Source organism: Lampetra fluviatilis, chromosome 31, assembly GCF_964198595.1.
Source record: "Lampetra fluviatilis chromosome 31, kcLamFluv1.1, whole genome shotgun sequence".
In the NCBI taxonomy this organism is placed as follows: domain Eukaryota; kingdom Metazoa; phylum Chordata; class Hyperoartia; order Petromyzontiformes; family Petromyzontidae; genus Lampetra; species Lampetra fluviatilis.
In genome coordinates, this window is record NC_136305.1 from 6,939,852 (window position 1) to 6,965,994 (window position 26,143).

At 51.2% G+C, this 26,143-nt stretch overlaps 1 protein-coding gene across 7 annotated transcripts in view; it reads left to right on the plus strand.

The window, feature by feature from the left end:
* UBR3 (ubiquitin protein ligase E3 component n-recognin 3) overlaps nt 1–24,058 on the plus strand; it is a 150,294-nt gene extending 126,236 nt beyond the window's left edge. For all 7 annotated transcript variants that reach the window (XM_078870990.1, XM_078870987.1, XM_078870991.1 and 4 more), the window contains exons 32-40: nt 4,664–4,766; nt 6,846–6,952; nt 12,305–12,429; nt 13,107–13,232; nt 14,248–14,373; nt 15,022–15,255; nt 16,161–16,370; nt 18,227–18,366; nt 18,958–24,058. In XM_078870990.1, the coding sequence (XP_078727116.1) occupies nt 4,664–4,766; nt 6,846–6,952; nt 12,305–12,429; nt 13,107–13,232; nt 14,248–14,373; nt 15,022–15,255; nt 16,161–16,370; nt 18,227–18,366; nt 18,958–19,075 (1,289 nt within the window). In that variant the 3' untranslated portion in view covers nt 19,076–24,058. The remainder of the gene's footprint in view (nt 1–4,663; nt 4,767–6,845; nt 6,953–12,304; nt 12,430–13,106; nt 13,233–14,247; nt 14,374–15,021; nt 15,256–16,160; nt 16,371–18,226; nt 18,367–18,957) is intronic.
* The last annotated feature ends 2,085 nt before the right edge of the window (nt 24,059–26,143 follow it).

Below are 26,143 nucleotides of genomic sequence, written 5' to 3' on the forward strand. Positions count from 1 at the left end.
AACAATATACCGATTTTCTAAGTGTATCGGGCGATTGGCACGCGGAGCGTGAAGGAGTACCGTCTTGGGTAGAGGGAGAGAAGCGAATTGAACGAGTGACTCCTGCCGAGGCCGTCGGCTTACGTGGCAACGGCGGTTCTGTCGCCGGCGCGAGCTGCAGAAGGGATGTTTATTCTCCCCGTGGCGTGACCCCTACATAGCGCAATTTTGTTAACGATTGGTTATAAAATCCTCCCCCCCCCCCCCCCAAATAGATTTTTAACACAATGACTAAATCACAAGCGAACAATTTTTTTTCATATATTTAGATACACCCTCGACTATTTCCATTGTGGCAGCATGTTCCCGGCAACGTAATAACCAAGTGGGTCAGTCCGTCTTCCGCGAATGCTCAGAATGCAAGGTGACATAGCACATTGGCTGCCGTGCACCCATTGCCTGGGGCAGCTGTTTCGGCAAAGAATTGACTGCAGAGGAAGGATGGTCTTGGCGACCCGCTTTGTGATCTCGCGCGGTCCCTTCTGAACGAGCTGCAGGAGAGGAATGATGATGAGCACAAGCGCGCGTGCGTCTTTTTTAAGTACGTGCTTGTATATTTGTCTTTGCACGTATGTATTGTTGAACTTCTTTCGCACCGTGCGTAGCCAACCGTGCTCATCGGAGGTGCGCGGTGTGTGTGTATGTATACGTGTGTGTGTGTATATACATACATGGAGAGGGGTAGTGTAGCGATTAGCGTGCTGTGCTACGAACCCGGGTTCGATTCCCGCTCACGACCAACACCAGTGACGATTATCTGAACTGGTCATGGTCCTCCCCTAGGTCGGCTCAGCCTCAAATGAGTACCTGGTGCGGTGTGTAAACATCGCACGAGGTTGCTGTTTTTTTCCGCCGCGGAATCAGAATCCAAATATTTATTTATACTGGAGGAATCCGATGAGCTGCAAAGCTCTTTTTGTAACGGATGTCCAGTATTCACAGAAACCCGAGCCGTGTCGCCGACATCACGCGTTCGTCGTTGAGTTGAGCAATCGTGGATTCATTAACTTCCACCCGTGGCCCTGCATGGCCGCGAGCCAGATTCGGATGTCTTTTAAGGCGAGAGAGTTTCACGGTTTTGGTTCTGGCTCGGTTCTGCAAGTAGCCCCCCCCCCCCGGCTCAGATGTTCCTGTGGGAGATGGGTACTGATGCACCACTACGGTCGGCAAATACTATAAACTAAACTATAGAGCTCTTTTTTCAGTAGCGACCTGGCCATCACAAATGATAGCTCAACGAAGTGGCTTATCATCATGTGGAAATGTATAGCAGCCAAATACTCCAAACGCACACTTTGATTCTAAATGCGGAGGGAAAAACCTGGAGAAAAATCCACGCGACCACCAGGAGAACATGCAAACTCCAAAAATACAGGCGCCAGGGGGGTCGGGATCGAACCCACGACCTCCCGCATACCAGGCGAGGTAGTTAATATCTCGCCACCGCGGCACAGGTTGAGCATGTGCGGTGGTCACCGCAGCCAACCCCCACCCGCAGCTCACACGGCGTGTGCCATTTGAGCCGTAATAGTCACTCACTAACAGCGCTCGCCCCCACCATGGCGAGGCACCACTTATCCCCCCACACCTCCCCCCCTCCATCCATTTACCGAGCAGAGTCGCACTTTTGCGAGCGCAGCCTTTTAAAAGTGTCTCGCTGTGCACACGCTGCTGGCGGGAGGGCAACTCTTAAAGCTGACAGGCTGCTATTTTGAGAGGAAATCGCTCGTCAGATTAAGCGTCAATCCCTTTTATGTCCGTCCCCCCCCTCCCCCCACTTGTTCCCGCCACACTTTTCCTCCGCCGTCAGAAGATTTTATTTTTTTCCTGGGCGGAGAATTCGGCGCGCGTGAAAATCGTTATGGGCGGTGTTTTTGCGTTTGTGAGCCAGGAGGTGGCCGGGTGGATCAAGGAGGCTTACTTGTAATGGCTGTGTCAAAGCCACCAAGTCATCAGAGCTCAGTCCAAATCCCGATGCTCGCACCCGCCCACTCGCCTACCTACGCGAAGTCATTTCCATTTGTACGTGTAGATGCGCTGCTCTTTGTCGATCCGCCGCTGGATGAAAGCTAAACTCTAAACTATAGTCGAGTTTTCTCTCTGCAAGCGCGGAGAATTCCTCCTCCGGGTTATGAGACCGGAGGGTAAATACGCAGCAACACTTGTCCCACGATGATCAGCTGATTTTAACTACAATTTTTATTTTACCAGATAAGGCCCACTGAGCTATCTAGCTCTTTTTCAGAAGCGACCTGGCCACAAATGATTGCTCAACTAAGTGATTTGTCACGTGTAAGTTTATAGCAGCCAAATACTCTCAACGCATGTTTCTAAATGCGGATGGAAAAACCGGGGGACCCGAAGAAAAATCCACACGGCCACGGAGACGGAGATATGCAAACTCCAAATATACAGGTGTTCGGGTTGCGATCGAACCCACAAACTCCTGCATGCTAGGCGACGTAGTTAACATCTCGCCATTATCTTTGAGGACAAGGTTCAGAACGGTGAAATTTCACGGGCGGCAACGAATGCGGGACAAGAGGAGAGTTCAGGCGACGCTTGCGCTCTTCTCTCTTGGCGCTCCTCGCCCGCCCGCCCGCCCACCCTCCCACTCGCCCTCCCTTGTGCCGCGATTACCATCAGCAACATCGCTGCTGGCAATTACCGCCGCCAAATAAAGCACAGACAAAATTGCCCGCGTCCGCGCACCCTCGCTCGCCCGTTCCCCTACCGTCCACCGTCAGCCCTTCCATTTCAAAACAATCGGCCCATCGTGCTGAGAACGCGCATTAATTTTTATTTCGCCGAACCCCCCTCACCACCCCAATTCCTATTCCCTTCCCGGTTTGTTACCTTTTTTTTTGCGGTTGTGATATTTGAAGAGGCCGGGTGTTTCGGAGGGCGGTGACGCCGTCATTTGTATGGAAATTTCCGTCGGGAGTGGATGGCTGCATTTGATTATCTCTAAACGAGAAACAAAAGAAGTCATTTCGACGAAATAGACCAAGGGAGTAATGCGGAGCCTTTGCCGGGTCTGTCCGATAAGCATGCCCGCATCACAAACCGTCAGCGACTGCATCACACGCGACAGTGACCGGCTCTCGTGACATGCTTTTAATTAAGTTTCAGAAGTAAAAAATAACGTGTCGAGAAAAATTGTACATTTTCATTGTCATCAGCAGCTGCAGCCGTGATCAATCCACTATTGGATGAAAGCCTCCCCAAGCCACGACCAACCCTTATGATCCTAAGATAGAACATTCCAGTCAGCACCTGCACACAAACTGATATTGTCGTTTCATCTCCTCCATGGACGTCCTCTCGGTCTTTCAATTCCTTGGCTGCTACACCGTTATTTAACATTTTCATCGTTCATTAATTTTGCTCTCTAAGGCTTGGGTGTTTCGGTAATATAAATACGTGGTCAAATGGTATGAAAATCTTATTCAAAAACCGGCTTGCCTCTCCTGCTTGGTCGGTCTCAAACCTGGCCCATGATTCGATTCTCCGCCTATTTTTCATCCCACAAAACGGATGACGCGATACCCGAAAGCGCACAGCAAGCACGTCCTAGGAAAATGCTAATCAAAAAGATGTAAGATGCAGCATTCGTAATACAACGAATGATATCAGATAAGTCTGCACACTGCGATTGAAGATGTAATGACCGGTAAATGGGAGCATGAAAGCGCCAAAATAGGAAGTTGATTGCTGAATTGCGAGCAAATAATTTCGTGGAGCCGTGTTGACTGCGGGCGCACAAGCACAAATAACAGAACAACTCAACAAATGTGCCAATAACACTGCCTTAATAGGAAATATACTAGGCAGTCAACGGCCCTTCGTTACATACATACTTAGAGAGGCCGCTCCATGTATGTGCGTTCTATGTATGTGCTGTGAAGAAGGGTCATTGCCTGAAACGTCGCCCATTGTACATTTTTCCCATTTAAAGCCACACGGCATTATTGATGAATGCGTTGAGCGTTCTGCTCAGTTGCAAATGGGAGCGAAATGAAAGCATAGTGCATGACAGAGATGCTCGTAACAACTGATAGGAGGAATTATATCTTTGTGCTTATAGGGGTAAAAAAAAAAAATTACAGTTTCAAATAACGCAGGAAACAAGTCGTGATTGCCTGCATAGACATGAGATGAATTTATAAGTGAGTGCATGTGGGAGCGCGCTGAGTGCATTCATCCCAATGGTGATGGGCTCTGGAAGGAGGGGAGGTGTGGAGGCACAAACTGCATCGGTCACGGTGTCCTACCCAACCTTGATCTTGTGTGATTGCGCGTGTCGATATGTGGTGAACGGCAGTGCAGTGGTTAGCACGCTGCGCTACGAACTCGGCGAAAGGAGTTTGAGTCCTGCTCACGGCCAAGATAAGTGGCGAATATATGAGCCGGTTATGGGCCTCCTCTAGGTCGACTCAGCCCTAAATGAGTACCTGGTGCGGTGCGTGAACATCGATACTGTGGCCAGAAAGGCAGCCGTGGGTGCTGCTGGCCATCCTACCCCCCTCGTGCGCCGTGCCGGCCTTAATAGGTGCTCGCTAACACCACTTTCCCTAACAGTCTGTTAAGGCTATACGGGGGATCTTTGTCTTTGTCTCTACAGGTCAGCTGTTCAACGTGTTGGCTCTGGGCATTCACTGCTATCGCATCGACGCCGCCTTCAACCCCTGGAGTCGCCTTACTCACATGGTGGGACCTGACCACCGGTGAGCAAAGCGTGCGGATGTCTGTCCGCGTGTGTGTACACGGGCACGTGTGGACGCGTGTGAACGTGCGTATTCACACGCGCGAGCAGAGCATGTGCGAGCGTAGTCGGGAGCGGTGGCGCAGCGGTTAATGCACTGCGCGCTGAGCCCGGCCACCTGAGTTGGATTCCCTCTCATGGCCAATAGCAGTGGCGAATTAATTAACGAGCCTTCAGCCTTCCCGAGGTTGGCTCGCCCTTAGATAAGAACCTGATGTGCTTTGTAAACAGCATGACTGGGGAGACAAAGGCGGCTAGGCATGGTGTTGGCCACCTTACCCCCCTCATGTACCGTGCCGGCCTTAATGAGATTCTTGCTGACAACACTTTCCCCCAACAGTCTGCTAAAGCCTATTTGGGGGACCTTTGTCTTTTTCAGAGGGCATGTTTAGATGCACACATTCGTCAATAGCACTGTGTGGCCTTAACAAGCAATGAAATATAATAGGTGACGTTTCAGGCAATGGCCCTTCTTCAGAGGACATAGAGAGGCCATAGAGGTAGAGTCACTCTCGTCTCTCTGGCCTCACCCGAAACGTCGCCTGTTTTATATATATTTTTAAGATAACGTTGTTGACGGATGTGTTGAGTGTTTTTTTTGTTATTTGCGCCACTCGCAAAGCAGCAGCAGCATCACCGAAGAATGTATTTAATTACGTGGATGCATTATGTTCGTTTACAAGCACCACCACTCGCTCCCCGGCACCAGCCACCTCTCTCCCCCCCCCTCCCCCTCGAACCGCTCAGCCGCTTGCAAAACGAAATCGTCGCCAAAGCCCGTTGTCCGTACAAAACCGCACGCTCGATATTTTCCGGGGGGCGGTTAATGGCAACACCTGCGCGTGCTGGGGAGTCCTCCTTTGAAGCCGCACACATGCTGTGAATTGTGGACAAGATGGGAAGAGAGAGAGAGACGGAGAAAGAGAAGAGCGAAGAGAGCCACATTAGCTCCGGGTCCATCAAGTGCCAGGTGCCCCGTATCCGCGGCAGGGTTTGAGAGTGTGTGATTGTGTGATTGCACCTCCTCCTAGCTGCCCCCGCTCTCTTCTTCGTCATTTCTCATACTCAGAGGGTTTTGACTCCGTAAAACCCGGGTGTCGTCATTATTGCCGCGGCTGTGTTGTTCGTGTCTTGCAGTGTGCGTGTGTACACGTGTGCGTACGTGCGTGTGTGGGGAGCGATTAGCGCGCCGCGCTTACGAACCCGGCGACCCGGATTCAATTCCCGCTCACGGCCAACACCACTGGCGATTATCTGAACGGGTCCTGGGCCTCCACAAGGTCGACTCAGTCTCAAATGATGACCTGATTCAATGTGTTAAACATCGCCACTGGGGAGACAAAGGCGGCCGGGCATGGAGATGGCCACCCACCCCCTCGTGTGCCGCTCTGGCCTGCATAGGTGCTCACTAACAGCACAAACCCAATACATCTGTTAACGATTTTACGGGGCGTCTTTGTGTGTGGTTGTGGGGAACAGTCGTGTAGTTCTATTCCCGCTCATAGCCAACATCGGTGGCGAATATCTAAAGCAGCCCTGGGCTTCGCCTCTATAAACTAAGCCTTAAATGAGTACCTGGTGAGGTGTGTATCAGAACTGGGGATACAAAGACAGCCCTGGGTGTTTGCTGGCCACATCACCCCCTCGTGTGCTGCGCTGGTCTTAATAAGACTATGAGGGTGATCATCATGTGTGTCTGTTGCATTTATGTTGTCACGGTTGTACTCATGTTGTAGTGGTTGCATTCACGTTGTAGCAGTTCACCCTGCACTTCAATCTCAGCCACCTGAGTTTGATTTCTGGCTACTAAACTCCATCGTTACCACGGAGCCAATTTTTATCCGGATCTACCTGGGCCACCCCAAGGTTAGCGTCGCCTACAATGAGTAGCCGGTACGGTGACGTGCTCCGGAATGTCGATAACGAGGAGACAAAGGTGGCCGAGCACGAGCAATGCGCGCGGTGCCCGGGCCTCGTTAATAGGCGCTCGCTAACATGGCGCGTTCGCTTGCGCTGTTTGTTGCCGTCTGTGCGAGCGCAGGGCGGAGTCGGAGCGCGAGGATCAGAGCGCGGTGCCTGTGCTCTACAGCGACGTCAGCTCGCTGCTGCTCTTCCTCCTCCTCAGCATGCCGCAGCCGCTCCACAAAGGTGCCGCGTGCAGCACCGGCCGGGCCACGACCTGCACCACCACGGCCGTTGTCGGCACCGGCCGGCACCACCACCACCACCACTGTAGTCACCGTCATCGCGCACACGGTCACTTTGAGTGTAATCACCACCAACATCGTCGATGTTGCGAGCAATGTCTACGGTGCCATAGCCGGCATCACCATCGACATCGCTGGCGACATCACCGCGATCACCATCGACATCAATGCATCCAAGTGACCACCGTCACTAGCATTGTCAACGTCAAAGATATTGTTGTCGGTATCCGAGTGACCGCCATCGGCGTTCACTTGCAACATCGTGGCCACCATCCATGTGAGCATCCCTAACAACGTCAACAGCCTTGGGCACCATCACCGTCGGCACCACTGCCGGCATCAAGCCCACCAGACACGCAAATGTGCACGTAGCGATGCTTCAATGCCACGATTAAAATCAACGTTCGCGTTCATTATACTCAATCACCGAATCACCCGCCAACCTTCTCACTCACTAAATAACTTCATTTACCCACTGCCACACTCACTCACCAATATACTTACTCACTGACTCACTCGCCTACTCTCCAAACCTTCAATATCATTGTCACACGCTTTCGGTCAACATCCTTCTCACTTATTCGCTCACTCACCCTCGCTTTCTTAATTCCATGCAGTGGCTACGAGCTGTCTGCAGCTGTGTGTTGACACTGTGGAGTTGTAAGCAGCTATTAGTATGCAAGCTATGAGTCACAATGGATGTAATGCTTGTGATCGGCGTGCATGCATTAGGTTAATGTCATGAACGGCAGAGCAACTATGGGGGTTGCTGTGTTTGTTGTCTGCATTTTGACCATAATCTAACTTGTACTGACATTCATTCGGGGTCTCTCCTTCCCGTAGGGGATGAGAGGGAGTCCCTGTTATCAGCTGCGAGTCAGGCTGCTTATCTTCAGCCAGCACACCACTGCTCAGAACAAAAAAATTAAACAGACACATACGTTGAAACGTGCACACACACACACGACAGACTCCTTTTTAGCCTTGCAGACTGTTGGCGGCAACTGTTTTTAGTGAGCGCATACTCACCGCAGGCAGGGTGGCACACAAGGGGATGATGTGGCCAGCGCCACATCCTGCCACCTTCATCTGCCCCAGTGCTGATGTTTATACATCATTCCACATACCCATTTAAGGCTGAGTAAACCTAGGGGGGGAGTCCCATGGCAGGTTCAGATAGCACTTGCCAATGACCGCTTGCCAGTTATCTATTTGGCTGGTATTGAACTCATGTAACCAGGGTTATATACAGCACAGTGCAAATACACATGCACACTGCTTTGATGGTGATGATGATGAAACATAGAAGTAATCACACGAACATTGTACTCTGGATTAAATGAACATTGGAGTGGCACTCATTCTCCGTTCACAACTACAAAACAAACTCTACATTTCTATGGCAAGGACCACAGTCTTTGCAGAGGAAAGCACTCATGACTCCCCTTACATAGCCTTCTCTTCATCTTGTCAAAATCTTTATTTAGACTGGAGGAATCTGATGAGCTATGAAGCTTTTTTTCACAGATCCCCCCCCCCCCTGCTTCACTCTGCCCTGTTTGTGGCATCCCCCTGCCTTACACCAACGCTCACCATATCCTCCTTGAGCCTCTCTCTCTACCCATTCAACATGGGCACTTTGTTTTACCAACCCCTCGAATGGATGACAAGCCTTCAAATCCCAACCAGGATTTCAACTCACGATCTTCCCACTGTGAGTGGGGCGTTTCTATCCACAGTCCGCACGGCCAATAATCTAGTAACATGAGGGCGACACCATCGCCCAATGACCGATTTTGCTCATTAAAAAAAAATAACTTGTTTATAGGGAGCTGTGACACAGTGGTTATCACGCTGTGCTATGAACCCAGCGACCCGAGTTCGATTCCCGATCACGGCCTCCCCTAGGTCAACTCGGCCTCCAATGAGTGCCTGGTGCGATGTGTAAACATGGACTCTGGGGAGACAACGGCACCCCCATCGTGGGCTGTTTCCGGCCTTCATAACTGCTCGCGAACAGCACTTCCCCCAAAAGTGTGTTCAGGCTATACGGGAATCTTTGTCTATGTGCGTGCACGTGCAAGGGAGTGAGTTAGAATTTTTCTTTGCCCCGGGCCGCCGTGACATGACACATTGAGGCACACTAACGATTTGCGCGACGGATTTTAATTGCTTTGGAAGGCGGCAACAATGGTGGGCGAGGTCGGCCAGCGGTGGGGGGCGGAGTGCGGGGGCGGGTGGGTGGGCGGGGGGTCGGGTGGGGGGGTCGGGTGGGCGGGGGTTTGGGGGTTACGATTGGGGACCCTTTGGGGAAACAGGGAAAGTGGAATTCTGGATGAGTCCAGCCCCCAGGTCGTGTCCGACCTTGGCTCAGAAACAAAACGTGAAATTGTTGAAGATTATTGTTACCGTTGGTGGTGGTGGGGGGGGGGCGGCGGCGGTGGTGGTGGTGGTGGTGCAGCGAGCACTTTTGAGTGATTGTAGCTCTCCGATAATGTTGTGTGTTGTGCTGCATGTTGATCGAACACGACGTGGCTGACGTGCACTGCCTTCCTGAAGTCTCCTCGTTTCAGATCTGAAAACACACAGCAAAGAACTAGGTTAGGTGAGCGTTTGGGCTCGGTGTGTGACCGTAGCGGTTCGGGCGCTCCGCTACGATCTCGGCGACCCGAGTTCGATCCCCACTCACGGCCAACACCAGTGAGGAATATCTCAAACTGGTCCCTGGCCCTCCTCAAGGTCGACTCCACCTCAAATGATAACCTTGTACGGTGTGTAAACATCGCCACTGGGGAGAAAGCAGAAGCTGTCGGACGTGGTGCTGGCCATCCACCCCTTCGTGTGCCGTGCCGGCCTTCATAGGTTGCTCGCTCACGTCACTTGCCCCAGTGGTCTGTTTAGGCTATGCGGGGGATCTTTGTTGTCTTTGTGAGTTGGCGTCCGGAGAAAATCCCTGGCCGCTGGGCCCCTGCGGAGCCGGTAGGAGGTTCCGCCTCCTCAACAGGGACGCCGTAATGGCCCTCGCATCTCTTTAACAGCGGGGCAGTTCTCTCGGCCCCCATAGGAACACCGCCATTGAACCCCCACGAATCCTCCATCCCCAGCCGGGGGACACTGACGGCCGAGTGGTGCATGTAACGCGCTTCTTTACATGGTGCGCTATTTTATTTTTCAATGGTTGGTTTGCTTTGATCCTCTTACGGTGGCCGCACCGGCTTTTTTGTGCAGAGGGGAACGGTGTTTCCGGCCTGACGTTCATATCTGCCGGGCACTCTGTCCGCAATGCAGCGCTCTGGAGGCAGGGTTGGTGGATCGAACACAATTTGCCATGTGCTGAGAAACCACCCCTGTTTCTGCCTCCTCGCCATAGGGAAACGCAATACATACCTTCGTCAATAACACTTCCCCAAACGAGGAAAAGTATGTAGTAGGTTTATATTCCTAGGTTTTTTCGGTAAAGTCACCTAGGTAAAAAATTTAAATTCAAATTAATAAAAGTAAAATAAAATAAAAATCACGACGTTTCGGAGGCAACACAAGCTTCCGTCTTCAGGTGGAACCGGTTCGACCTGAAGACGGAAGCTTGTGTTGTGAACCGGTTCCACCTGAAGACGGAAGCTTGTGTTGCCTCCGAAACGTCGTGATTTTAATTTTATTTTTATTTTACTTTTATTAATTAAATTTTTTTACCTACATGACTTTACCGAAAAAACCTAGGAATATGAATCCTTGCAGTCACGAAAGCTTGAAATCTAGAATTATGTAGTAGGTGACGTTTTAGGCAATGGCCCCTCATGGTAGAGTATTCATCTCTCTTCCTACTCAAGTATTCTCCATATGATAAAGATGCTCTCTCCCCGCGCCCTCCCACCGAATTTGAAATTAAAAGCTGGGGGTGCATCTTGTAATCCGGTAGGCGAGTGTGTGCGCGTAAGTGCGATCAGATTTGTACAACTTTATTGACACCGGACACAAGTTTTTTGCTGCATCTTACTTTCTAGGGTATCTTATAATCCGAAGAATACGGTAATATATTAGTCTTCTTCTTGAGGCCAGTGTTATTGATGAGCGTGTTGGGTAATTTTGTTCGTTGTGCTTGTGCACCACTTCCGATGCAGCATCACAAAAATTAATCGAAGAGAAATGTGTCATTCCTCTGTGAGAAGAAGTTCAGACGCAGACCAAAGACATACTCCATTTAGCCTCACGGACTCTCGGTGCAAGTGAAGTTAGAGAGCACCTATTAAGGCAAGCGCAGGAACATGTGGAGGGTGGTGTGGCTGGAAAATATGCCGTCTCAGTTCAGATTTCACAAGTCACTGATGAATTTTGATTTCAAGCTTTCGTGACTGCAGAGATTCATATTCTTGTTTTTTTTCGGGAAAGTCACGTAGAAGGGAAACAATAAAATAATTAAAATATATTAAACAACAAAAGCTGTCGTTTTATATTTTTATTATTTTATTGTTTCCCTTCCATTCCTGCTGTGTGACCCTCAAAAGTCAACATGAAAGTCTCCTCCTCCTCACCTGAGCATGGGGTGGCACGCTATCGGCAGCCACGAGCCAGTGGTGGAGAGCCTGGCCGTGTCGCGCAAAGCGGTCCTCCGTTTTATCAACCCCAGAGGGAATGATCAACTGAGCCGACTCCTAACTATGAGTCACGACCTTTAACCCAGATGCCACCTGACCTAAGAGTCGCAGTGGAGAGCGTACGGCCCAACGGGGCCGGACATGGCCCACGGCTTCATTTCACACGACTCGTGGCCACGTGTGGCCTTCCGCTTGGAATCGGCCTCAAACGATTTTCAGCTGTTGCCATGAGCGTATTACCTCCACTAGTCGGGGTTACTTTTTACCTGGCACCGGTCAGGCATTTTGCCGTGACCAGATGAGACTGCGTAAGGTGCGTGTGATGTGTGCCGAGTCAGCCCGGCACAGTTGACACCTCCAAACCCGAGCCGTGTCGCTGACATCGCATGCAACGACCGTACTTTGCGTGGGTCAGTGCACCGAGTGACGAAACATGTGACGATAACGAAGAACCACACCCCTCGCCCTGCTCGGCCCTGAGCCAGATTCAGATGTTTGGTTTGCTTCTTGCTCGGTAAATAGCCAGCGGCAAAACGCCCAATACCATGAGAGCTATGTGCTGGCTTGGATAAGTTGTGCCAGCAGAAAATGAACTTGAGAGTGTTTTATTGACTATCTAACCCTTCACCTCCTCCCCACCTCGTTTCCCCACTCTCTCTCTCTACGCTCCACCGCCTCCTCCTCCTCGTTTGCCTCCTCAGAGCACGTGACGTGCGTGGTGCGGGTCCTGTACACACTTGCGTACGTGCAGACCCTGGCCGCCCTGTCTCTCCGCCTGGGAGTCGACGAGAGAGCCGCGTGGATGCAGGGGGAGAGCCGACCGCAGGTATCCGGAGTCTCCCATCCGCCTGTGCCACTACTGGCGGCACAGCCAGCGCCACCACCACCACCATCACCACCAAAGACAAAGATCCCCCAAATAGCCTTAAAGCAGACTGTTGCACCAAGTGCTATTAGTGAGCACCTACGAAGGCTGGCACAGCACACGAGGGGGTGTGTGGCTAGCACCACGCCCGGCCACCTTTGTATCCCCAGTGGCCATGTTTACACATCGCACCAGGTACTCATTTGAGGCTGAGTCGAACTTCCGCTACCTTTAACCCATCCATCGTCACCCCCAACAATCTATAAGGCTACAGGGGGGATTTCTGTCCGCGCGCGTGGGTGTGTTAACATGTGTGGGGAGTGGTAGTGTTTGCGGTTAGCGTGCTGCGCTACGAACCCGGCGACCCCAGTTTGAATCCCACCCACTGACGAATATTTTAATTGGTCCTGGGCCTCCTCTAGGTCGACTCGGCCTCAAGCGAGTACCTGGTGCAGTGTGTAAACATCACTACTAGTGAGACAAAGGTGGCCAGGCGTAGTGCTAGCCACCCACCCCCTTGTGTGCCGTGAAGGCCTTCATAGGTGCTCGCTAACAACACTTGCCCCAACAGTCTGTCGAGGTTATATGCAGGGGATATTTGTCTTTGTGTTAACTCGTGACACCGACATGTTCCCCAGGTGCAGGTGTCGCAGGGAACGGACGGTGAGGATGGCGAGTGCTCGTGGAGGGAGATCCTGGCGATCGTCACAGCTGGGCTGACACAGCTCTATGAGAAGGAGCAGCCGGGAGCAGACACCGCAGCCGTGAGGCCCACATTCGGATACACTGCTCACTTGCTCACTCGCTTACGCACTCACTTGCCTGCCTACTCACCTGCTCACTCACTTACCTGCCCACTCACCTGATCATCCACTCACTCGCTTGCCTGTCTGCTCACGTGCTCACTCGCTTGCAACACACTCAACAACTGGCATTCATCACTAAATGGCGGTGACATCACCACGGTGCCAGGCTTGGTGAACCTTGAGGTCACGTGTAGTGGCCTCAAGACATAAGGTCACAGGAAAGACCCAGGTGTTATGGTTTGACTTGCCGAGATGACTGGCAGATGCACCCTCTGTACTTCTTACTCTGCTAACTTTCTGTATTTTAGCCACCGGGTGCTCCGCTCATTGTTGTGAGTGAGTGTTTCTCCAAATTTGTTGTTGCCCCGAACTGCCCTGTAGCATCCTTCACAAGCCATAGAGCCGAACTTGACACTGCTGATACCAGTCATCAGCTAGTCCACTCAGCTCCGCATGCTTCTGTAAAGCATCAGCCCATCTCTTCTCCAGCCCATGCCTTGGCTATTTAGCCCCCTTTATCCATCAAAACAAGCTGCATGGGTATGCAGTGGCTGTGCATGTGAGCTACGTGACCCAGCCAACTGGTTAACCCAGGAGGGAGGGCATAACTGCCATCGGTGCGATCCCCTTTCTTAAAAATGGGGACCACCAAGGCATCGTTCCAATCCTGCGGAACATGTCCTGTAGACCAGACAGTTTTAATATAGGGCAGCCTGCACACAATTGCCATCATTCCTCTAGAGTTCGCTTGAGAGGTCTTCTCTGCCCGCCGCTTTACCTGGTCTCAGGCTCTAGATTGTTCTTCACGCTTCCTCAACAGTTAGGGCATCAGCCCGCCGCTCACACCCACCCATTTACTCACTCACTCTCGAATCCAATCACTAATTTACATACTCGCTAACATACCCACCAACCCAGTCGCTCGCTCGCTCGCTCATTCACTCACTCGTGGAGCGTCTGTTGCCCGTTGCAGCTGAGCGGCTGCGTGTGGTCGCCGCACTCGGTGGAGTTTTCGGTGCAGCAGGGCGTGCTGCCCTTCCTGCGCGTGGCGGCCCTGCTGCAGCACCACCTGTACCGCGACGAGCTGCCCACCTGCCAGGTGAGGGTCACACAAGCCCCCCTGACGCCAGTATGCCCCCCCCCCCCGTACTCAACGTGGCCCTCCCGCTGCCAGACTCATCAACCTGCAACCATGGCCGAGACCACGTCGCCCCAATGCTCCAGCCCCTCCACTGCCTTACAATCAAAACCCGGATCGATTTCGAGATCGCGTCCCACCGTCTTCAGGATCCTGCCTACTTCTCAACTCTCATCGCGGTGTACTACCCCCCCCACCCCCCACCCCCCCGCCACGGACTCCCCTCTTATCTCACTCTGCTCTTCTCCACGAATTCTATCGTTCCCCTCTCATCTCATTCCTCTCCCCACCATGCACTCTCCCACCTGTCCCCTCTCATCTCACTCCACTCCCCTCACTGCACTCTCCCACCTGTCCCCTCTCATCTCACCGTAGTCCCCCTGATGGTTACCTGTCTACATGTACGTATTTGGCTGCTATAAATTTCCACATGATAAGCCACTTCCTTGAGCTATGATTTGTGGCCAGCTCGCTTCTGAAAAAGAGCTATATAGCTCAGTGGGCCCTTACCTGGTAAAATCAAAATAGTAGTTAGAATAGTTTTAGTAGCGTGGCATCAGCTGATCACCGTGTGACAAGCGTCGCTGCATATTTGCCCTCCGCTCTCAGAACCCAGAGGAGGAGTTCTCCGCGCTCGCCGAGTTCCTGTCCCTCCTGGAGGCCCCCGCCTCCGCGATCGGAGTCCCCTCCAGTTCCGCCGGCGCGGCCGCCAACCTCGGCACGGACGTCGCCGCCCCCGCCAGCGCTCGCTGCCTGCGCTGGTCCACGTCGCCGCGCCTCCTCGTTCAGCGGTGGTGCTCGGAGCTGAGCGGCATCACCTGCCGCAGCCCCGCGGACGGCCTGGTACGTGTGGGCGCGCGCGCGCACATCACTCTTTTTCCACCGCACGGTCAAGCCGTGCCGGACCGGGCCCGTTGTCGAGGTCGGCATGGCGTGGCACGGGAGGCGCCATGATCTTTTTTCTACTGCGGAACCCTGAGCCGCCTTGCTTACGTTGCAGAGACGCACGCGTAGGCGACGCGGTCGTGACGCCGTGTCCTCGCCGCGTACCGACTGGCATCATAAGCATTGGCGTGACTACATTTGTAATCTTCAGTTTCATAAAGCTTCTGGAACACCATTAGAATTTACATCAATCACTCTGTCACTCAAGACGGGCTGTGTATATATTTCGATATGAAAACAAAATAAACATTTCAATGTAACAACAATAATTTGACCCCGTTTCTTGCAATGTCACGATGTAATGTCACATGCCTTTGCCGTCATGGTGACAGACACGACATTATTGCATATTGTGCTGTTTTGGCATCTTGTCATCGTGAGACAAGGTCACTCACATTTGGACGCCCCTGCGTAGATTCGTGGTGATGTGGCTCAGCGGTGGCGCGTTCGCCGCTTGTTGCAGAGGTTCGCGGTTTCGAATCCAGCGGCGCCCTGGTTGGCACCGCGGGTGTATGCGACGTCTGCTTCACATCGGATGTGATAGATCCCGTGACGTCGTTCGCAAGAACAGACGTCATGGTCGAAACCTGCCAAATTTGAAAAACTTTACCCTGCAGTGTACTCGATTGGGATTATACTCTCCTGCGAAACCAGGATTGGACTAATCATCTCTCCAGGGTTAATGATAACGATGATGACGATGACGACGATGATCGCGATATTGACGATAACAACAACGACGGTGAATATTACTCGTTGCCACCCCTTCCCACCCCCCATGTCCATCCTCCCCCGACCCCCAGGCCCTGCTGCGTCGCGTCGACGCCTGGGCCCAGCCGCGGTTGCTGCAGCTGCCCCGTGGCTACAGCTGCCTCTTCCAGCACTACCACGGCCGCGCGTGCACCACCTGCGGAAAGCCGCCAAAGGACCCCGCACTCTGCCTTGTGTGTGGCGCCTTCCTCTGCCTCAAGGGCATCTGCTGCAAGCAGCAAAACTGCTACGAGTGTGTGCAGGTGCGTGCAGAACTGCTGCAAGTTGTGTGCAGAACTGTTGCAAGTGTGTGCAGAACCAATGTGGTGGTGCCAGCCCTTGGGCCACCCTAAGAATCTGTTTCGGGAGGGGGCGCTTCCCCCCCCCCCCCCTTTCTGACATGGGCCTGCGTTATACCTACAACCTGGGTTTAAACCCAGGGCTTGAACCCAGGTTGTTTGTCGAATTGGCCAGCTCTGCTCATAATGCACCAGATGTCCAACTCCGGGCACGGTGGCAGTGTCGTTTGGAGGAGCAGCGACATTCAAGCGTAAGACGTCACGTTTTGATTATCCACCCGAGGAGCTCCGGGCGATGTGAAATTTTCCCGGGGTGTGAGCGATAGCGGGCTGGACACGGTCGCTCACCGGAGGGGTCCCAGTGTTGGAGGCGGTCCACCCACACACACACACACTCGCTCGTGCTGCGGAGCCACTGGCCCGGTGCTGCGATTCGCACGCAAGCCGCCGCCCCCCCCCTTCTCCCGGATACGCTCGGCGATAACGGCAATGACGCAGCTAATAAACGGCCGTCGTTCGAGTTTCCGTTTGACGCTGTCGCCGTGTCCTTTCAGGATTGGCGAGCCGCGTTATTTCGAAACTGCTAATTAATTGCAGCATGCTGCGTGCTTAATTACCTCGGCGCTGAGAACGGCTGCTGTTGTTTTCTCCCCATTAGTAATCCGCTATTAATGCCCGCGGAGTCTATTTGTATAGATGTACTTGTGCATGTGCACGTCACTTCTCAATCCACTGTTGGATGTAAGCCCTCCCCACGCTGTGCGGGTTGTGGGTTGTTATTTGACCGTACTTCACCATCCTGGACAGTGATGAGAGTTGGTTGAGGCGTGGTGCGTAAACATGGGAGCATAGATAGATGTACGACACTATACGGGATATTCGTATTACTCTCTCCCACCCGCCAAGCAGCTCTGGACCATAGAGCCTATAACACCTGTCATGCATGGTGGTTGCTCATCCAAGCATTGTCCAGGTTCAACATGCTTAGCTGAGTGAGATCTGTCTTTGGAGAGGTCCGGTTCTCGTTCAGAGACCACTGTGCCACGCAACAGAGTCTGCAATGCCGAACAGGAAACTTTTGTCTTTACACGGTGAAAATGTCCCAGCAGCAGTGCCTTCAGCGCTTGTTGTAGAGGTTCACAGTTCGAATCATCGGCCGCCCTGATTAATACTGCTTCACAGTTGATGTTAAAAATCACGTTACATCGTTTCAAAGAGTGGACCGTAGTGTGCCGGCGTCGTGGTATACATGTGCCGACGTTTTTAATTACCCACAATAACTCAATTGGATTATAATTTGCATTCAACGCTCCCAGCTTGGCAGGACCCTCCTAAAAAATAGTGTTATGAGACCCAAGGAGGCTGTTGTGGGTAAATCAACAATAATAATAAACCAAAGTGCTTCCCCTGTGTGTACATGTGGAGAGCAGTAAAGTGGTCACTACACTCGGTTCAATTTCATCTATTAGGTATAGCCCCGTGAGTCATTCGGCTCTTGAATCGGGTGCAACCGCAACAAACAAAAAACATGAACAAGAAACATCTTCAAGTGACTACGCGCAACACTACATTACGAACCCGGTGACCCGAGCCCAAGAATATTTGAAACCGTCCTGCACCCTCCCATGAGTCCACTCAGCCGTAAATGAGTAGCTGCCCGTGTAAACGATCGGCCGGTCGCGGTGTTCACCACCCATCCCGCTCGCGTGCCGTGCCGTGGCCGGGCCTCTACGGGTGCTTCAACAGCACTTGCCTCAGAAGTCTGTTAAAGTCTACCTTGGGGGGTGGTGGGTGGGGGATCGTTGTCTCTGTGGGCGCAGCACTCGCAGGTATGCGGGGCCGGCACGGCCGTGTTCCTGCTGGTGCACGCCTCCGTCGTGATCGTCGTGCGGGGGCCGCAGTTCTGCCTCTGGGGCTCCGTCTACCTGGACGCGCACGGCGAGGAGGACCGAGACCTGCGGTGAGATCCCCTGCCCCCCCCTGCCCCACCCTGCCCCCGCTCCCCCTGCTCCCCCCACCCATCCCCCCACCACCCCCCTCCCCCTGCCTCCCACCCGACGACTCCTAAGGAGGACGAAACCCACATACTGTTTGTGTTTCGCTGCTGCCCTGTTTGGGATTTGGCCAATGTCTAATTGGACATCCGTTAAACGACTGTACATATCTGAAAAAGAGCTGCATAGCTCATCGAATTCCTCCAGTATAAATACATATTCTAATTCTGATTCAAATTGAGTTGCATGGTGTTCTCAGCTCCTCTTTGAGCTGCCGGGACTGGATAAAGCTAAGAGATTCTGCACATCGGCCACCATCAGTGGCGATTATCTGAACCGGTCCTGGGCCTCGCCTAGGTTGACTCGGCCTTAAAATAAGTACCTGGTGCGTAAACGCAACACCGGGTAGCAGATTAAGGCGGCCGGGCATGGTGCTGGCCACCAACCCACCCCCTCGTGTGCCGTACCTTTGTTAATCGGCACTCGCTAACAGTTCACTAGCACTCTGTTGAAGTCTGTACCGGGGGTGGGGGGGGATCTTTGTGTTTGTGGTCCAGGCGAGGCAAGCCGCTGTTCCTGTGCGACGAGCGGTACCGTGTGCTGGAGCACCAGTGGGTGTCGCACGCCTTCGACCACATGAACAAGCGCTGGGGACCGCACTACAATGGGCTGTGAACACACACGTACAGACACACGTACACACACACACGTACACACACGCACACATCCATGTACCACGGCTGCCTATGCACAGACTATGCACAGACACGCCTGCTCGCACTCGCACCAAGCTTAGCCGTACGAACTTTGCCCACCCGCAGTTGCGGCACACCTGTCGGCGACCTTACGCCAGCGCGTGCGCTACGTGCGCGCACATTTTTGCTTGCGCTCTTACATCGTGCAGCCAGTCGTGCACATGTACTGGCGTACGTGCGCCAACGCACATGCACACACATTGATGCATACATACAGACACGTGTGCTGGTTTTCGCACACATTTATATGGAGTGTGTATACAACTTGCAGCCACTTTATTTTTAAGCTTACCATACGCACTTCTGCAGACTGGGTGTCAGGGTCAGCATTTCGAATGAGACTTGACTCAGACTGGGTTTTAGTCTGATTTGGCCTAGGTTCCAGGAAAATAAGCTTCAAGATGAGAATTTTGATTAAGGAAAGGCTGCAGAAGATCAGGTTTAGGATCTTGAGACATCTCTCCCAAGAGATCAGACTTCAGGATCTCTCGTCTTGTTGAGATTCAGTGCCGAGATACCGGGTTTTATTACCATAGTCTTTTACCTCGCTGCAGGTGACCAGGTATCAAGATTGGTGCCTAGAAACTTGGGTTCAGGAGACCAGGTTTCAATTCCTTTAGACTTGGCTTCAAGAAACCAGATGTGTTATTTTGTATCTTGAGACTTGGCTCCAGTAGTCTCCAGGACACAAAAACCCAGGCAAGGCCCTTGTAACAAGGAGTCATTTGAGGCTCTCCTGGCTGAGTAAAGGACTAATACCTCTTTTCCACTGCACAACCAAAGCCGCACTGGGGCCATGCCAAGCCGGCCTAGTGCAGTGCAAGAGGCCGCCAGGTTACTTTTTCCACTGGAGAAGCTGAGCCGTGCCACTCAGCGTCAGTGCGTGCAACAAACGAACGGAACTACGCGTGTAGATGACACGGTGACGGCGTGTCCTCGCGCGTTGGTGACGAGCGTGCGTGATGCTGCATTCTCAGGGTTAACTGATTGACGCCACACACAACAAAAACGCGTCATTTGCCCCGCCCCTAGTCCTGCTTGGTCCCCGAACCAGAACCAGACGTCATGCGGGGACGGCGTTTGGTTCTCCTCCTCGGCATGGCCAATAGCTCACCGCCTGGCTCGGCACGGATATGCCAGTGGAAAAGGGGCTTAATCGTTAACATTGTTAACTGACGGAATTTTGTTAACTGATCCTTGTATTCAGGCCATGGTTTGTGGGCACGCAAGGGAATAATATCTGTGGAAGGCAAGGCAATATTTACATTTTAATTTAGCGCCCTTTCATACCGCGGAGAGTAAATCGTAGTGACTGCTCGCGGCTTTAGAACTGTCAAACAAAGAATAAAGTGTCGTCATTACACGTTTTGGCGTTGATAGTGAAATAAATACGATGCATTTTCTCCGCCCGCCAACGTGAGTCATTTCAATATGTTCTATTTAAGAACCTGTAAGAAGTTAGAGTTGACTTTAAACAACAAATAATTGTGGATTCTTTCTTTTCTAATTTGTCATCCCTGACAAGAAAATCATTGGAAGGAACACCCGCTTGAAAAGAATTCCAACTCGTTTTCAATTTTAAGTGGCCCTGACTCCTCTATCAAACATTGCTGTGAAGAGGTGGGTGCTTGGGACACGAGGGAAAATCTCCCGTCATGGACACCGATATAAAAAGGAGCAAAGTAAATATTGTTTTATGCCACTGACCACCCTCCTGGACTTAAAGAAACCAAGAAACTGGCCAAGATACTTTTATCCTTTGGAAATAGGTGAATGCAGAAGACGCTAGGAATTTCATGGCAGGTTTTGGGCACAACTCATCCTTTGAGTTCGGAATAGAATGCAGGCAGAGAGGAAGTTAGGACGCGTGGGGTGTGTGTGGAGGATAGAGGAGGGCAGGTTATCGAGACGGGCATTAGAGTGGCACCCAGTCAGAGGGTGGTGGTGATGAAACTGTAAGACAAACTTTTGGGGTCGGGTGTTCACTGTGCAACAGTTGAGGGATTTGGCAGAAGAAAGGAAGTGATGTCAAGGTGTGGTGGTACAATTGGCATTGTCTCTTGATTCAGAAACTGTCTCCTGCAGATATATTTAAGGTAACTGACCCCAAATAAGTGACATTAATGACTTTTCAGCAAACACCAACATCACCTGCAGCGCATGTATGTGTGAATTTCTTTGTCGCCATACATAGCCAACTGCGCTAATCGGAGGTGCAGCAAACTTTCCACCACTAAATGGTGGCGACATCATCCCTGATGCCTTGCACCAGGCTAGGTGCTCGCATACTCTCGGTGGAGAGGTGAGACGTCGCCCGATGGAAGGTCACGGGACAGACGCAGGCAATACCGAACAAGCCGCTTGTCCATATTGTCCCTTCGTGCATGTGGGTTTTCGCTTGCCACTTGGGGCTCCTACGCACCCCCCCCCCCCCACAGAGAACATGAAGCAAGACCCTCCCAGCAAAGAATCTTTCGACTCACTTGAGGCTCTCTTGGTTCAAGGGTTTAACTATTTGGTATAACATTTACAGAAACGTTTTGAACTATTATGGGGGTAATTAAGTGTGTACATTTGACGTGAATGGGTGCAATTGACCTGAAATCGAATTATATAAATACGCTAATACTCCACTATTAATAGCATTAACTTTTGGATATGCAAGAGCCAACAAGCAGACTATATGCTTCACGAGTACTACTTTAATTATATATAGTTACGCACACTTTTTTTCTTTAAACAGAAACACAAGTTGTGTATGATATTCTGTATACGCGTTCATAAAATGTGCGTCTGTTTGCAAGCTTTTATTCCTACGGAAGTGAACCGCGACGATCATCGCCACGTCGAAGCCTCGGACGGTCGCCCTTCGACCCCAGAGGAGTAGAAATGTTTGTGTGAGAATGCATGACGTTCAAAAACTTTACAAGTTACAACAATGACCCCCTGCTGCTGCTGCTCAGTGTTAGGTCAATCAACAGATCTAACATATCGATTGCATTCGTTGCTTCCTTTCCTCCACAAATTAACGTTGCTTTCAAATCAAAAATGCAACCGCTGCTTCAAATGTGGCTTTGGACGGCGCTCATCTCCACCGATGGCCCCGAGCCAATGATGGAAATTCCACGTTCCAATAGCGGTGGCAGCGGATCGGACTCTTCATAGGGCCACTGTCGCCTTTCCACAGTTGATCAAATAGACTCACGCCTGTACGTATGCATGTACGTTGAGCTTCTTTCGCGCCGTACGTAGCCGCCCATGACCGGGGTTTGAACTCGCGACCGTCGGCGTGCGAGTCGGACGTTCTAACCGCGGCACCGCGCATGAATAACGACGATGGCACCGTCGCCCCCAACCCCCACCCCCTGCCGATTTTAGCGGAACGCTGCCAATGTTCAAGACCCTTTGCCGCCTGCCAGTTTTAAAAGCTAAGGAGTCACCGCTTTTCCAACAATAACAAAGTCTGGGACAAACCACGTTGGCGCAAATTGTTTGCTTTGAAAATAAATGCTCCGAAAGGTGGGGGTTCAGGTATCAGCGGCCTGCCGCTCAATTCGCGAGCGTTGGAACGTTTGTAATGGTATAACATTTACACTTTTTGGATAGTCACGATTCAAGAGGGTGAAGCGGTCTGTTATCTTACGCATCTGCTGCATTCAATTAAAATATAATTATCAACAAAAAACAAGGAAGTATACTTTTTTTTCCCCAAAAGGTTCCACTAGCGAGCCTTTTGCAGGTCAGCGGCTTGTTGTAATGGCCAACACAAAAGGCCCCTTTATCATGGCTCTGCCTGCGGTGAGCACCTGTATGTGCTGCGAGGGATAAGTAATCGGTCCTCGAAATTACCGCAATCGGTTTAATTATTTTCGTATTGAAAAGGGGCCTTTTGTAGCCCACGTAACAACGCACACGATATATACAATGTGGCACATTTTTTTATTATTATTGGGATATCTAATTGTGCAACTTTCATTGGACATATTGTGACACACTGTTCAGGTTCTGTATAGTACTGATGTTTATAATGTATATTTTTGAGCACTGTTTGATTGTTTATTAAGATTGTGCCATGCTTTATGGGGTTTTTTTGTTGCAAGGCTCACAATTGGCAGAGATTTGTTTTGACAACCAGAGTTGACCTGAGCCTCCGTCATCACCATCGTCGCCATCATCGTCACGCTACGGCTCATCGGCACGCCATACCCAGCTGCGCAAATTTGACGTCAATCTGTCTCCTTTGCTCAAACGAGCAACGAGATGGCACTCCTGTGCCAGCCAGTTGTGGAAAGTCTCATTGCCTATGGTGGGGACCAGTCTCTCTCTGTAGGATGGCCACAAAGTGATCCTAATTTTACGCGGCCTCGGAATTATGATGGGCTGCATATGGCCCCCTGGTCAGAATTTGAACTCGTACCTTTCAAGTTGAGAGTCCAGCATCATAGCAACGAACCCACGTGGCCAGGTCAGTATTAATCTAATTTCTGTTTTGTTTCAAACGTGCGTTACTGTTGCTGTTAAGGGCCTGACAAATTAGTTGCCATCACCTCACCTCTTTGGCACTGTTGGCTTTTCCTTGGCGGCCTGTAAGCTAGGCATGGCTCACTGATGAGTCCATAGGAGGACAAAATGCTTCTGTGTGTCTCTCGTGATAAGGACGTCCAAACACCTTTCATCAGCGTTTTCCTCATCAATTAAGGGTGGTTGTTAGGGGCATTTTAAACAAAAAATCTTTTTTTATCGTTTCGTCTGCTCATGTTGGAAATGCTAAAATACAGGAAAAAAAATATACGAGTAATTGAAATGTAATTGTAAAGTCTCTATCTGTATAATGCTCCAGGGTTTTTGTTTTGTTCTGCTTCAGAGAGTTATACTAATGATAAATGAAAGAATAAAACACTTAAGAGAATCTGATGATTGTGTTCACTCACAGGAAATAGTTTTTAATCAATGCGTCTGTTCAATCTCTATCCAGGTGACTGTTTCCCAGTAATATTTGCACAGGGCAACCTGAACGTGATTTCAACTTCACTGATTGTCCTCAGACTGAGAGACCAGAGAGAGGAACACGTGGATTAGAAAAGCATACGCGGGGTAACTTCATAATTAAAACTGTCAAAACATGCGAGCGGGCTTGTGGACGGCACCGACATCACGGCTAGAAGGACTTGCCGGCCGAAAGGTCACGAATCGTGAAGGGAACGGGGCTCAGGAATGGAACGCGTCGGAGATCACGACTATCGTGGAATGATGAAATCTGTTCACGTGCTGGTGCCGGGTGGATTGTCACATCACGGGATCGCGAGAGAGGTTGCTGTGGTTTGAAGAGGCCTTGATCCAGCGGTAAATGGATCATGGCCGATGGCGGTGATGATGATGATTGTCACCCGCAAAGCCTTGACAGGTTGAAGCCGAAGCCACGGTGTGTGCGAATGCCATGGGCAAAAGCAGACACCAATGACCACTGTGAGATGGGTCACACCTCTATAATGAGGCTCAACGAAGGCAAAATGTATCAATATTTTCCCAATTACCAGCCGATATGCGACAAGAATCAACCTTCCACCTTTGCACGAGTGGGCTCAGTGGTTTTATACTATAGAAATATGTAAGTATGTAAATGCATAAGTGGTGTCTTTTGCTGATATAATATACTGCAGCAGTCAATCCAGTGGTGGTTGTGGTGACAAATCAATCTCTGATGAGGTCTTTGGACAATAGACTGACAGATTGACCTTTGATGGGATCTTTAGACAATAGACTGGCAGATTGACCTTTGATGGGATCTTTAGACAATAGACTGGCAGATTGACCTTTGATGGGATCTTTAGACAATAGACTGACAGATTAGCCTCTGATGGGATCTTTAGACAATAGACTGACTGATTGGCCTTTGATGGGATTTTTAGACAATAGACTGCCAGATTGGCCTCTGATGGGATCTTTAGACAATAGACTGACAGATTGACCTTTGATGGGATCTTTAGACAATAGACTGGCAGATTGACCTTTGATGGGATCTTTAGACAATAGACTGACAGATTAGCCTCTGATGGGATCTTTAGACAATAGACTGACTGATTGGCCTTTGATGGGATTTTTAGACAATAGACTGCCAGATTAGCATCTGATGGGATCTTTCGACAATGCACTGACAGACCCAATCAGAAGGGGTGTCCAGGGTCTAGACAATAAACTGACGGGACTGATATCTGCAGGGGTCTCCAGACAATAGACGGACCCAGGTATTTGCAGTTTAAGGTGATTTACCTGCGAAATGACCTCGAGCCCTGCCTGTGCGAGAGCACACGGGCTCGCATCTCCCACTCCCCTTGCAGCTTCTCCATCTCCCATCCCAATCACGTCCTCTGACACGTTACGCACGGCACGTCTCACATGGTTGATCCCATCTGCCCAACTCTGTGCATACGTGCGTGCGTATGCATGTGTGTGCGTGCGCGTGATTGTGCGAGAGAAGGAAGCCGTTGAGTAGTGGATAGCGCAGTGCGCTATGAACCCGGCGACCCGAATTAGATTCTCGCGCAGGACCAAATAACAGTGGCGAGTATTTGCAACGGTCCAGGGCCTCCCTTTGGTCGACTCAGCCTTAAACGAGTACCTGGTGAACTTCACAAACATCAGCACTGGGGTTGACCAAGACTGGGTGTGGTGTTGGCCACCCGTCTCCTGTGCCCTGCCGACCCAAATAGGTGCTCGCTGACGTCACTTGCCATAAAAGCCTTTTAAAGGCTATATGGGGGGTTCTTAGTATTTATGCGCTACGGCGAGTACCTGGTGTGGTGCGTCACAGTGGGCTCCGGTCACGCTTGACCTGGGTTTAAACCCTGGCCTTGTAGAACTTCACTGTCACCTCAACATGCTTATAACTACCGTCATGGTAGTAACACGGTCATCCCCAACATCATCTGCACTCCCAGCATCACTCCAGATGTCATTTTCTAATACGTCACATAAGTCACGAACAACA